The sequence below is a fragment of the Camelina sativa genome, chromosome 14 (assembly GCF_000633955.1).
Source record: "Camelina sativa cultivar DH55 chromosome 14, Cs, whole genome shotgun sequence".
NCBI classification, from domain to species: Eukaryota; Viridiplantae; Streptophyta; class Magnoliopsida; order Brassicales; family Brassicaceae; genus Camelina; species Camelina sativa.
Genome location: NC_025698.1, coordinates 4,331,595 through 4,343,441, shown reverse-complemented (window position 1 = coordinate 4,343,441; position 11,847 = coordinate 4,331,595). Strand labels below are relative to the sequence as shown.

Here is an 11,847-nt window from a genome sequence, read left to right as displayed (position 1 = left end):
TTTTTTTTTTTTTTTTTTTAATTCACATCGGAGTGATTTGGTTAAGAGGAGAAGAGAGAGAGGTTTGATAATGGCGGGCGCTTTGAACAAAGGCAAAGTTGTTCATCTTATCTGCTGCCATTAAATAAATAATTTCAAAATTTTGGCTTACCTTTTGTAAATTATATAAATCACTCTCACTTTATTTGTTTTTCTTTGTGTTATGGCGTCATTATTTTTTATAATACAATGCTGATGTAATAATTTTATTCGGAAAAAAAGAAATAACTATAGCTAGTTGAATAATATTTTGTTTTATTTAGAAGGGACCCTTGATATAAACTATACTATTTAGTTTTCTAATTATACAGTAAAATGTGTGGAATATTTTAGGAGAGTTTTTGATAGGTACTTTGATAGTTGTTGATACTTGTTTTTATGTACCATTTTGTATTTTTTTTGGTTTTCATTGACCTTATCTTATGAAATAATTTTTGAAAATGAATATGTAGAATTCGTAAGAAAATGCACATACGAATTGAAACCATATTCCTATCCATAGAGTATTGACTTAGCTTTTTAAAAAATAAACGTTATTGTGTTACAGATTATTTTAAACTATTGACGACCTAACAAAAGATACCTTACGTTATGGAGGTCTGGAAGTCTTATATTAATGTTATTGTACCTTCTTCGTGTTGAAGCTACGGAAACTTGACCAAAAACTTAAATTTAAAACATTATACACGAAATAACATTAGTCAAGTCTATAGGACCAAGAAACCAAACCAAATTGAACCAATCAGTCAAGATCATATATATTATTTTGTAATGTTTGTATAGACAATTTCGTTTATACATATGGGATTCCCGTCTTTTGGTTTGTGGAATCTCCGGTTTACTACGGATTTCGTACGTTAATCTAGAAAGTTTGCAATATCTTTGTACTCGATCACTTTTGTAATGAATAATATCTTTGAAATATTCACTCTTGTGTTAGAATTATTATAGGATCAAACAAAATTAATTCTGGTTTTTCTCTCGAATAAGCTAAGTGTCATCCAAAAAATAAAAGTGTGTAGCATGCAGTTAGGTTTAATCAAAATCCATTTTTCTTAATTTACTACTTAAGATCATCGTCTTTTTATGAGACTACACTATATATATATATATATATGGTAGCGGTAGGTTAGGTAGTTGTAGACTAAATATTATGCAGCGCTATTTATTGTGTTATTTACAAGTATTAACTCTACTGCTACTAAATGATTGGGTAAATGAGTGAGTGATATATAATTACATTTTAATGTTCCCCTTACAGTTTTCAAAATTTTCTTACAATTCTATTGAGCTCCGCGCATCACTACATACATGTGTATGTGTTGAAGAACACTTGCTTTTTTTATGGCACACTAGTTGCAACTTGCTACCCATATACTTTTTCCAAAGTTAATTAGAAAGTACTTATATGTCTTAATAACTCTTATAACTTAAAACAAACGGCTATTCTTGATTTTAAAAGGGGGGAAAATTGTAATTTTTTGTTTCGATTACCGAAGTAACCAATCTTACAATGTCTATGAGTACGCATTAGTTATGGAGCAATATACATATATATCGACTATAGAACTAATGATTATAATACTGCCGCTCCATAATTGCCATGTTCAAATTTGTTTGCGGACTCTTTTTCGGTGGACTCTTCTTTTTCCGACATAAAACAATATAAAAAGAAATACAATTAGAGTTTTCGTTCATTTTATTTTTGTGAATTTGTTGCGAGTATTCATTTGTCATATTCGGATTAGGTGGAGACATTAATAATTGATTCCACGCCAGAAGACACTAGCTAGCTAGTGAGTCCAACAAAAAACATGTATTTTTCAAAGCTTTGATATTATTTAGTAAGGAAAACATTTATTTGCTAGCGTTCGCCTTTGCTAGTATTGTAGAATTTTTATGATCAAGTGACGTATAACTAGAGATATAATATAGATGGTCTATATTAAGCGTAAGACTATAGTTATAAACTTATAATGGTAGTTGCTTGCTCTTAATTATAGTCTTAGGCTAGACACTAAAAGGGCCTGCAATAGAATATACTAGCTGGCTTAGGGGTTCCCTATAATATTAACATGCGCAATCACAAATTAATCTAAACAAAAAACATTATAATTATTGACGTAAATGTGAACCTATGCATGGATCATTGTTTGAAACAAAGATTAGTGAAGCATAACAGAATTTAATCTGGAAAAAAAAGTAACCACAAATTTTCAACTCTACAAGAGTTTGACCTTTATTAAGAGTTTTAACTGTACCGTAACTATGTCAAAAGAAACCGTAAGTCTGTAACTATACGAATCTTTTTATGGTCAAATGAATTATAACTCGAATCTTTTTGAGTCTTCACATTTTACTCGTCAAAAAGCGTTCGAAGCTTCATGGAAAAAGAGGGCAGAAAAATAAAGTTAAGATGAAATAAGTTGTCCAATAATTGAAGCCTAAGAAAAGACAATATCAATTTTGTGAATGATAGGGCAAGTGCATGCACATGACGATAAAATGTACTTATCAACCAAACACAGGGTGGACTTCACTTAAAACTCTTCTTTTTGTGATATGAAAATCTTGAAAGATAAAAGCTAAATGTTTTGTTTCATACAAAAAGGTAATTACTTTATATCTTTTAGCTAAAGCTAAAAAAGGCTAATTAAAGGGGAAAAAAAAAATTCCCACTTATGTAAAAATACGAAGGCGACAAAGGATGAATGAAATGGCCAACTGTGAATGCTTTCAACAACCCAATTGTTTATTTTTTAACAATATATATAGAAACAATCTAAATATAACGTAAAGTGGAGTTTCATCTTTCTTTCTTCGTCAGGTGGATTTTATCACATTTTAGAATAACAAATATTATTAAATTAAAACGGGGTTTTAATTTTCTACGCATCCAAAAATGTACTGCAGGCAAGAATAAAAATCGAGGCTCTCATTTTCAATTTATATTAAATCTTGCAAAATTAATTACAATTATGCTTATGCAATTGAGACACATGAACTTCTGCTTCTCACGTGACTGTCGATCCATGAATCAATCTTGAAGCTACTAAAATAGTTTCGCTTCAAGACTATAGGGTGAAGACTGAAGAGTACTAACTGAAACTCCTTTGAACCACATGGTCAATATTTAAATAGTATGCTGAGAACCTTTCTAGATTAAATAATAGATAAAGATATTAATAAATACGAAATCCAACTTAAAACTAATTGATAATAAAAGAAAAGTTTCAGATATTATATATATTGTCTTATAAATTTCTATTTTCTCGATGTGAGATATTTTAATATATCCTTTTACATTCAGAGCTAGACATCTGAAACATAAAGTTTATAGAACTGGACATCTACAAATAAATTTATAATCAAAAAAAATTTATCATAAATTTTAATATTATATTAATAAACATGGGATCCAACTCAAAACTAGTTTACAATAAAGAAAAAAATCTATATATTATATATTGCTTCATAAATCTCTATTCTCTCAATGGCTAGGATATCTTAATAAAAGATTAAAACACGATTAAGATAGATAAAGACTTGAAAAAATCATTATCAAGAGAAAAATTAGAATAGATCGATCGTAGTGCAACGAGAGACTCTTCCTCGAATCTATTGATTAAAGAGAATAGATTTTTGTCATTCGTCTAGAAGCATGGAGGTGTGAAAGCCGCCCTAATTGACTTTGAATAAGAGGTTCTTCAATATGAGTCGGTGAGTGACACCACGTTTTTTGTCCTTGTTTATATCACTGATATGAGATAGGCTCTGGCCTCTCCGAATCCAACAGATTTTGAGGTCCCTTGTGCTCCCACACGTGTATTCTACTATTCTTTTTCTTCTTCTTATTTTTTTTTGGCATTACACAGCATAAGTACTGTTGTAATATTTTATCTAACCAAAGTTTAAGTTTTCATTTCTCAAAAAAAAAGTTTTAAGTTTTCATCATGACTAGTTTTTTCAGTTTTCTGTTTTTAGGTTATATGTTTAAAATTGAACTCTTCGTATTTATATGTTCGAAAGCAGACTCTTCTAAACATTTTTTGCGCAGTCTACTTTAATCGAATACATACATATCATGCTAAGATTTTTAAATTTCTTACAAATTATATCGAATATGTTAAATATTGTATTCGCTAAATATTATGTTAACCACATAAAAATCACAACTTGAGACTCAAATATCTATCAATATTCAAACTGACACTTAATTTACAGTGTGACAAAGAATCCCATCCATCTTTAGCAGCTTTTAGATGTCTTAACAGATCAAAAACACTCACATCAAAAGAGGCTTTGAAAGGAACTACTAAGCAGTAACCAACAGTCCAAAGGAAACATTTGGAAGATAGCTAGATTAGAGAATATTAGGCCCAGTAGGAGTAGTAGCAAATCCAAGATTTCTTTTTGAAAGGGATGTTTGAGACTGAAATTAGTGATATGCGATTGAGCTTATTTCTTGTGCATTCAGTGATTCGCAGTACCAGCTGAAGCTAATTATAGAGAGCTACGACCGTAATTAAGCAAAGAGACTACTCAGCTAAGAAGTAATGGATCATTTCTACTTTTACTACATAGAGTCTACAAAGTTTTTGGATATCAGGTTTCTTTATCAAAGTATATGTAAAGAAAATGAACTTTATAACAGTTACAGGACCGAGAAAATTCATTGGCCTTTACAAACTCTCCGTTGCACACAAGTTTTTACATTAATTTACAACAAAGAAACAGAGAAGATCCCGCGTAGGGGCTTCCACGAGAAGGAGAGGTGTATATATATCTCACAAACTGAATGATGGTGTTCTTTATTTCGTTGGTAACTTCTATGGCTTTTTCGTGGCCACAAGGATTATAATCCCAAAGTAGAGGGGGATTAGGTCCTAGTCGCTGCAAATAAGTTAGTCACACGAGAAGCCATTGCATGAATTCGACAAGGATCACAGTAAGTGGTCCATCTCCCTGCCAATTTCCAGCACTCCCCCTTATGCGTTCGTCGCTTCAAACTCATCTGTTTTGCAATAACCGCTTTTATTAATAATTAATTGACAACTTTTAAGTGCTTACTTACTTCTGTATAAGAATAGTAATGATTATACCTTATAGCAAAAGAGAGGTCATTATGGGAGAGGGATGGGCTTCTGAATCCTTGTTCGCGGAAGAGCCAAGATGGCTACAATTCCGCCAATGAAACCTGCAGCTGCTCCTACTGCAAGCGCAGGTGAATTCCCACCTCCAAACAGTTGATCCCATGGGCCACTGCCAACAGATATAATTACCTGCATACACATAATGATTGAACAACAGAAACTGAGTTTAATGCCATTACAAACACAGGGAAGGAAAATGCACCAATTGACAAATATAGAGAAAGTAACAGTGTCCTTTCATCACCGGCCATAAGGCCCATAAATAAAACAATGAAAAGACTACTGACGAAGCAAACCAAGCTGCTTTCACTTATGATTGTGGACTCCCTTTGTAGGATTTCTTGATGATCGAGACAGACACATATAAACAAGAACAGAAATTGACATGCAGCATCTTATAATGCAAAAAAGATGGTTGAACAACGCTTACCTGTGGGATAACTATAGCCAAATTAAGCACCCCCAAAGATAAACCTGCAACAAATAGAAATTTCATAAGAAACACCACTCATTTGTAAAGTAAAAGCAGTGAGCATAGTATTAAATAGATGCATACCTTGACCGAGGCCCAAGGATTCAATACGTATGGAAATCAACGCATATGGGACACTATAAGTTATCTGCAGAAGAGTAACAATGGCATTAGTTACAACATAAGCATAAATAAACTCCACCATGTGGTTACAGATGAGCAAGAAATACATCAAAGTAATAGTATCATGATATCTCCAGCTTGGCAACAGCCAAACGGCATCACAATAAAAAGATTAGCTGCAAACTATAAATTTTTTGTTTGGCACTGTATGTAACATGAAAGCAGAATTTCAAGAGTACTTACTGCCAATGGAATGCCCAGAACTGTAAAGATTAAGAGAGCAGCAAATACGATGCTGGCAGGTGGTTGTTCATGGCCAATGTAGCCAATGTGTGATGCAACAAATGAAGTGATAATCATTCCAAGAAAGCAAACAGCCATAATGATATTTGATATTCCCCAAACAAAACCAGCGCCCCACTTTCTGCAAAGTTTCTCCATGAGCACCGAAGTGATTCCAAGAACAACAGAATTCAACATCAAACCAAGTGCACCCATACTAACTCCTGCACTGTAAGAAGTACCTATGTTCGGTTCACCGCCATAGATCTCTCGACCCATCCAATCAGTATCAAATAAAATAAATGGAAACCAACCAATCCATGTCAATGCTGTAACAAGCAAGATAATCCAAACATTTCCTGGAAAATATCTGAAAGTTCCTAATATTTCAGAAATAAAAGCTTCGTCTGTTCCACTAGTTTGCCCATGTGCTTCAGAAGCCAATGAAGCAAGAGGTACCTCATGAGCCGCTGTGATGCTTAGGATCGTAGTTATTGCAATAAAGACAACATCTATGTAGAAGGCAGACTTGAGATTGGCACATTCCACATTGCATGCAACAGTCTTTGTGAAAGTGAAGATCTTGTACCAACCATTATATGATCCAGTAGCATAACCAAGAATATTGCCAATAGCCATAAAGAGAGAGAAGTAGCCATTAGCTACTCGAGTTCTGCGATTATCATTTTCTGAAAGGAAAAGATTGGACAAGAGTTAAATCACAACAGAGCGTTTCTTTTCGTACCATGATGACTTAATTACAAAACAATCACCAAACTAATCGTGCAACCACAAGCAAGGTTGCCCAAAACAAGATTGGATTTTTTTATGGCAAGTCTTAAGTACATGCAAAATCTCAAACGCTGGCATATACACTTTCTTACAGTTACAGGGCTATCTATTAGAAACTGTAAGTTGAAAACACTACCTAAAAACGTGCGAATATAACTGAAATACCTAACAGAAACCTGAAAAATTGTCGGATGCTCGACCTACATGCATAAATGCCAACTCTGGAACTAAAAGAGATACCCAGATGAGTATTAAGCAGCTTCTTAACTCATCAGCCACCCCAAAAGCTCAAATATGCAGAGATCCAAGAAGTGAATCCATTAACTATATGTACCTAATCTAAGATTAACTTCACTATAATTTACACAAACTCACCAAACGTGTTCAAATCCTAACACCCCTACCTCTGGACCACTTCATCAAACTGTGGTCTTCCTAAGGTAAAAAATCCCAAATTTTAAAAGAAATCAGAGTCCCTACACTCAATCTAGGATTCAATTAAAAAAAAAAAAAAACAAAGTTTAGGTGACTCAAGACGATAAGCCACCGACAAAGAAACAAAGAAGGGGCCTTTTGATTGTAAGGAGGAGACAAATTTGGTAATTACAAGATACCCAACACACTTTCATGTTTTGCATGTGAGTACACGAGAACCCCCAAATTCACGAGGTTTGAAATCATTCAAAACACGAGAAATTGAAAGAGCCCAAAGTAACAAACTTTACCAGTAAGATCGGCGAGGAGAGCACGACAAGGACCTTGAGTCATGTTATTAGCAACATCAAGGATCCAAAACCCTAAAACAAAAGCCACAATCGCTCTGGGCCTAATCTCCCCTTCTGTATCCCCAAATGCCCATCCTATATCCGCCGCGTGACCTATAACCAAAACAGAGACAGCAATCGCGGCAGCTCCGGCGACAATAAAGGGTCTCCGGCGACCGTACTTGCTAGTACACCTGTCGCTGCTATGCCCAACAAGCGGTTGAACGAACAAGCCAGAGAGAGGACCGCAGAGCCAAATCACACTAGCCCAAGCGTGTGGGATACCTAGCTCCTGGACGTAAGGCGTGAGCAGAGAAAGCTGAAGCGCCCACCCGAATTGAATCCCGCACGCGACTGAAGCCACACGGAGAAGCACACGCTTCGATACTTTTGATCGAGGAGGAGGAGCTACAGCAACGGGGCGAGAAGAAGGGTTGTTAGAGGGTCGAGGTACTGGTGGACGGTTGCGAGTGGCTTTGTGGCGGCGATCTTGATCGGAAGTAGTAGCCATTTTTTTGGAAGCTTTCGACCACCGTTCTAACACCACTGATTCGTGTGGCTTTGAGAGAAAGTACAATGATGGCAAAGACGAAGATGTTGTAAGACTACCATTGGACTCCTGTGTGGTCTATTTTTGAGAATCTTACCTTTTTTAATTAAAACTTGAGTGCGTTTTTTTTAAGTGTTTTAATTTGTTGGGGGCTTTTTTGTAAATTTTCAAAACAGTCGGCACGTAAAAAGAGGTTATAGTGGATGGAAGGTTTTGTTTTCTGTATGGATTAAAAAAATACGGTATTTATGTTACTACTATGAAATCATTAGTCGTCACTTTGACACTTTCTGTTGGATCACGGGGAAAAGTAGTTTCACATACGTAAGCTTTTTCAAAGAGAGACGTCGATAAAACTATATCAATATGCAAGCTTTGTTGTCTTAAGAGTTTTTTTTTTATCACAGTAAAGGGAAACAGAAAAAAAGTATGATAGTATTAGTATCTTACGTAGTTATTGATTTAAAGGTAAGACGAGAGAGAGAGAAAGAGACTAATTATGCAATAGAAATTATTTGTTTGCTTTGGAGAAGTGTGTATTACACAAGGAATGATTTTGTTTATTTATATTTATAAACGAAGTACAATAATGCATGCATAAATATGGTATATAGATCCCCACTACAATTTAATGTATTTAATGCAATATTCGTGTGGTTGTTACTCGAATAGTCGAATATATGATGTCAGCTTTCATTCTTCCAAATAAATGTTACATAGGTTTAAATGTCAGCTTTCATTCTTCCAAAAAAACTAATACGCGTAAGACGTAACTTAATTTTATTAAACCGAAACCAGCTAATAAAGTTAAGACGGTTTTCGGGTCCATTTTTAGAAAAAGATGGATTTTGGGGGTCGAAAAAGATTGAGCTCGAGATGAAAAATACAATATTTATTGTTTGTTATACAAGTGGCCAATGTGAGCCCGTAAACATATGGCACGGAAGGGTGCCATATTTTCAATGTAGAAGAACTAGAACCATCCCCACCCCCACTTTAAAGTAGCATCTTTTTATATGATTACTATTTAGGCCTAATCATGTATTAGCTTTTACCTAAGTATTATAACTTTTAATCAAGGAAGCGGACACCATTTTCTTATATAGGTGCTAAATAGGGTAGGTAAACCTGTCTTTGTGTTGTTCAATCTTTTGTTTTGAGTAATCAACTATTTGGCCAGTTAATTGGGTTGGAATGGTCGGATAAAAGCAACATATTTTGTTTTCATTTTCATGGCTTTTTCGTAGTTGCATCGGCCGACTCATATTTTCAGCTGTATTCGTATGAATGATGATGATCGTAGCGGTTTGGAAAATTGGACAAGATACCTTCCTTTTCGTTCAATCCCTTGACCAAACAAGGTGAAGTATATTTACGTGAATGAAGAATCTGTAATTGAGGCCCAATAGTTGTCTCGTGGATTTAACCCAAATAAGGATAACAAAAACAACCCAAAAAAAGAAAACAAAAAACAACCCAAATAAGGCCTGTTTCTCTTCTCAATGATTATTTATATTCACAGAACCGCCATAGAGAGAAACCAAAAAGAAAAGAAAAAAAGGATGGAAAAAACGAGAGAGTAGAAGGCCGCAAAAGAAACACGGTCAGTGACGAAAACGTGGCCGCGTAAGCAACGAGTTCAAAAGGATTCGCGTCCGTGCGTCGCATAGTCAACAACAAGTGCCACCTCCATCTTTCTTCTTCTTTTTTAATTCTTTCCAAAACTTGTTTTCTCAGTTGTCTCTTCTCTTCTTTTCGTCTATATTTACATGTAAACTTTCATGTAATACTTATTTATCTTTGTTTAGAAAAATAGGAATTTTTCTTGTCTTAGAAAACAAAACACTCCAGTCACTAAACTATAAGAAATTAGATAATTATCATTTTATGAACACATATAAAGGAGAATATTTAGGGGTTTACAAACGTGTATATTTTATATTTCATAACTTAAATCTTTATATTTATCTTTAAAATAAAAATAAAAATCAGTATCCTTTATTTGAGTGGTGAGTGAGAAATATGGTTTGCTCTACGGCTCTAACCCCGAGGTTGATGTAGAGCATTGAGCAAGATCTTTTCGAAAGAGGTGTGGGACAAAAGGACAACTATATTAAAAAAAAAACTTATAAATTAATGTGGGAATTTTTCTTAGTAAAGAAGAAAAGATGGCGCGCGGCATAACTGGAGCATTTACGAACCGTTGGTTCTTCTTATTTTTCTTAATTTGGATGCACATGTTTCTTTGCTTACATATGTCGTCTTTCTCATAAGACGTGTGCCTTTCTTGCTTTAGTTACACGTGTTGGTCTCCTTTTCAGATACTAACTGTATACAGTATACTTTTGGTGTTTCCAGAATAATACTGAGACGCCATCCTGACATAATTCCAGATAGTTTCAACAAAAAAAAAAAATATATTTTTTCCAACTGGAACTTGTTAAAAAGGTTAATCTACATAGAAAATATCAGTAAAATTATTTGATTAGTCACTTAATTCTTCAACTTATTTTGGTGTTTACCTTTTTTTTTCCGTTGACTTGTTTATATTAGACACTTCATTTTTTTCTGTGGTTTTTTATTTATTTATTGATTTCAATAGTATTAAGAAAGAGATACCCAACTTAATTCCAAATCCAGACTTATATTACAGTAAATGATGACGTTAAGACACAACACACTTCACTCCCACTAGACAAAAGGTCACAAAACTCCAATTGGCCCCGCCGACACAATGGTTGATGGACCGACATATTCATAAATTAATTCCCAAAAAAAGATTTTTCTTTGGTCAAGCAAGCCCCCAACGAAAGAGAGAAGTGTATATAAATCATCATTGTACACTGTACACTGTACAACAACTCAGTACAGGCACGTCTCTCACTCCACACTTGCTTAGTGACTACTCCATCCATGTCAAACACTGCTAGTAGCTCACATCAAAGCTTCACAAGTTTCGCTAATGGTTGGTTAAACCGTCACAGGTATTTCGTCGAACAGCTTATGTGCGCTTCTTCTTCTTCTTCCGATGAAACTAACTCAATCACTCTCGAGGAAGAACAACAATCTCTTGTGACCCAGTTTCTATCTCACTGTCTTCAATATTACCAAGAGAAATACGCCGCCGTTTCCATCGCCGGAGACAACGTATTCACTTTCTTCTGCCCACCGTGGTTCAGCTCCTACGCTAAACTCATTCTCTGGGTCGGCGATTTCAAGCCTTCTTTGATCTTCAAACTCACAGACGCCTCCGTGGACGACCTCACGAGCCACCAGCGAGACCGGATCTCGTGTCTCCGGTCGGAGACAAGGAGGAAAGAGAGGGAAGTGATGAGAGACTTCGCGCTCGTGCAGCAGAGCGTGGCGGATCCGCCGGTGATGCTCGCGGCGAGGCGAGTAGGGGTGGTGGGAATGGTGGACGGAGAAGAATCTGATTTGGAGGAGGCGATGGAGGTGCTGAAATCGGGGATGGCGGCGGCGATGAACAACGCTGATCAGCTAAGGTGTTCGACGGTGGGGAAAGTGGTGGAGATACTTACTCCGTCGCAAGCGATTAAAGTGTTGAGAACAATCGGGGAGCTTCACCTCCGTCTCAGAGAATTGAATGTGGTGGAGAGAGACCACCAATGAGCTTGATCAGTTTAATAATTTGCTTCTTCAACAACAACAATA

The 11,847-nt window shown here is 35.4% G+C and overlaps 2 protein-coding genes across 2 annotated transcripts; one reads left to right on the top strand and one right to left on the bottom strand.

Annotated features, from left to right (window-relative positions):
• LOC104739603 (sucrose transport protein SUC4-like) lies at positions 4,626–8,260 on the bottom strand. Its single transcript, XM_010460017.2, has 6 exons — positions 7,587–8,260; positions 6,031–6,758; positions 5,749–5,812; positions 5,623–5,666; positions 5,142–5,321; positions 4,626–5,053 (listed from the first exon to the last, which is right to left on the bottom strand). The coding sequence occupies exons 1-5, from the start codon at positions 8,134–8,136 to the stop codon at positions 5,163–5,165; spliced, it is 1,545 nt and encodes a 514-aa protein (XP_010458319.1). The 5' UTR covers positions 8,137–8,260; the 3' UTR covers positions 4,626–5,053; positions 5,142–5,162.
• LOC104739604 (transcription factor TGA4-like) lies at positions 10,674–11,841 on the top strand. The gene has a single exon (XM_010460018.2). The coding sequence runs from the start codon at positions 11,089–11,091 to the stop codon at positions 11,803–11,805; it is 717 nt and encodes a 238-aa protein (XP_010458320.1). The 5' UTR covers positions 10,674–11,088; the 3' UTR covers positions 11,806–11,841.

Excerpts from the sequence above, each read along its gene's own strand:
- LOC104739603 (XM_010460017.2), bottom strand. The coding sequence starts at position 8,136 with ATGGCTACTACTTCCGATCAAGATCGCCGCCACAAAGCCACTCGCAAC. Across the intron at positions 5,813-6,030 it reads TTCTGGGCATTCCATTGGCA|ATAACTTATAGTGTCCCATA; the intron begins GTAAGTACTCTT and ends ACTCTTCTGCAG. Across the intron at positions 5,667-5,748 it reads ATCCTTGGGCCTCGGTCAAG|GTTTATCTTTGGGGGTGCTT; the intron begins GTATGCATCTAT and ends TATTTGTTGCAG.
- LOC104739604 (XM_010460018.2), top strand. The coding sequence starts at position 11,089 with ATGTCAAACACTGCTAGTAGCTCACATCAAAGCTTCACAAGTTTCGCT.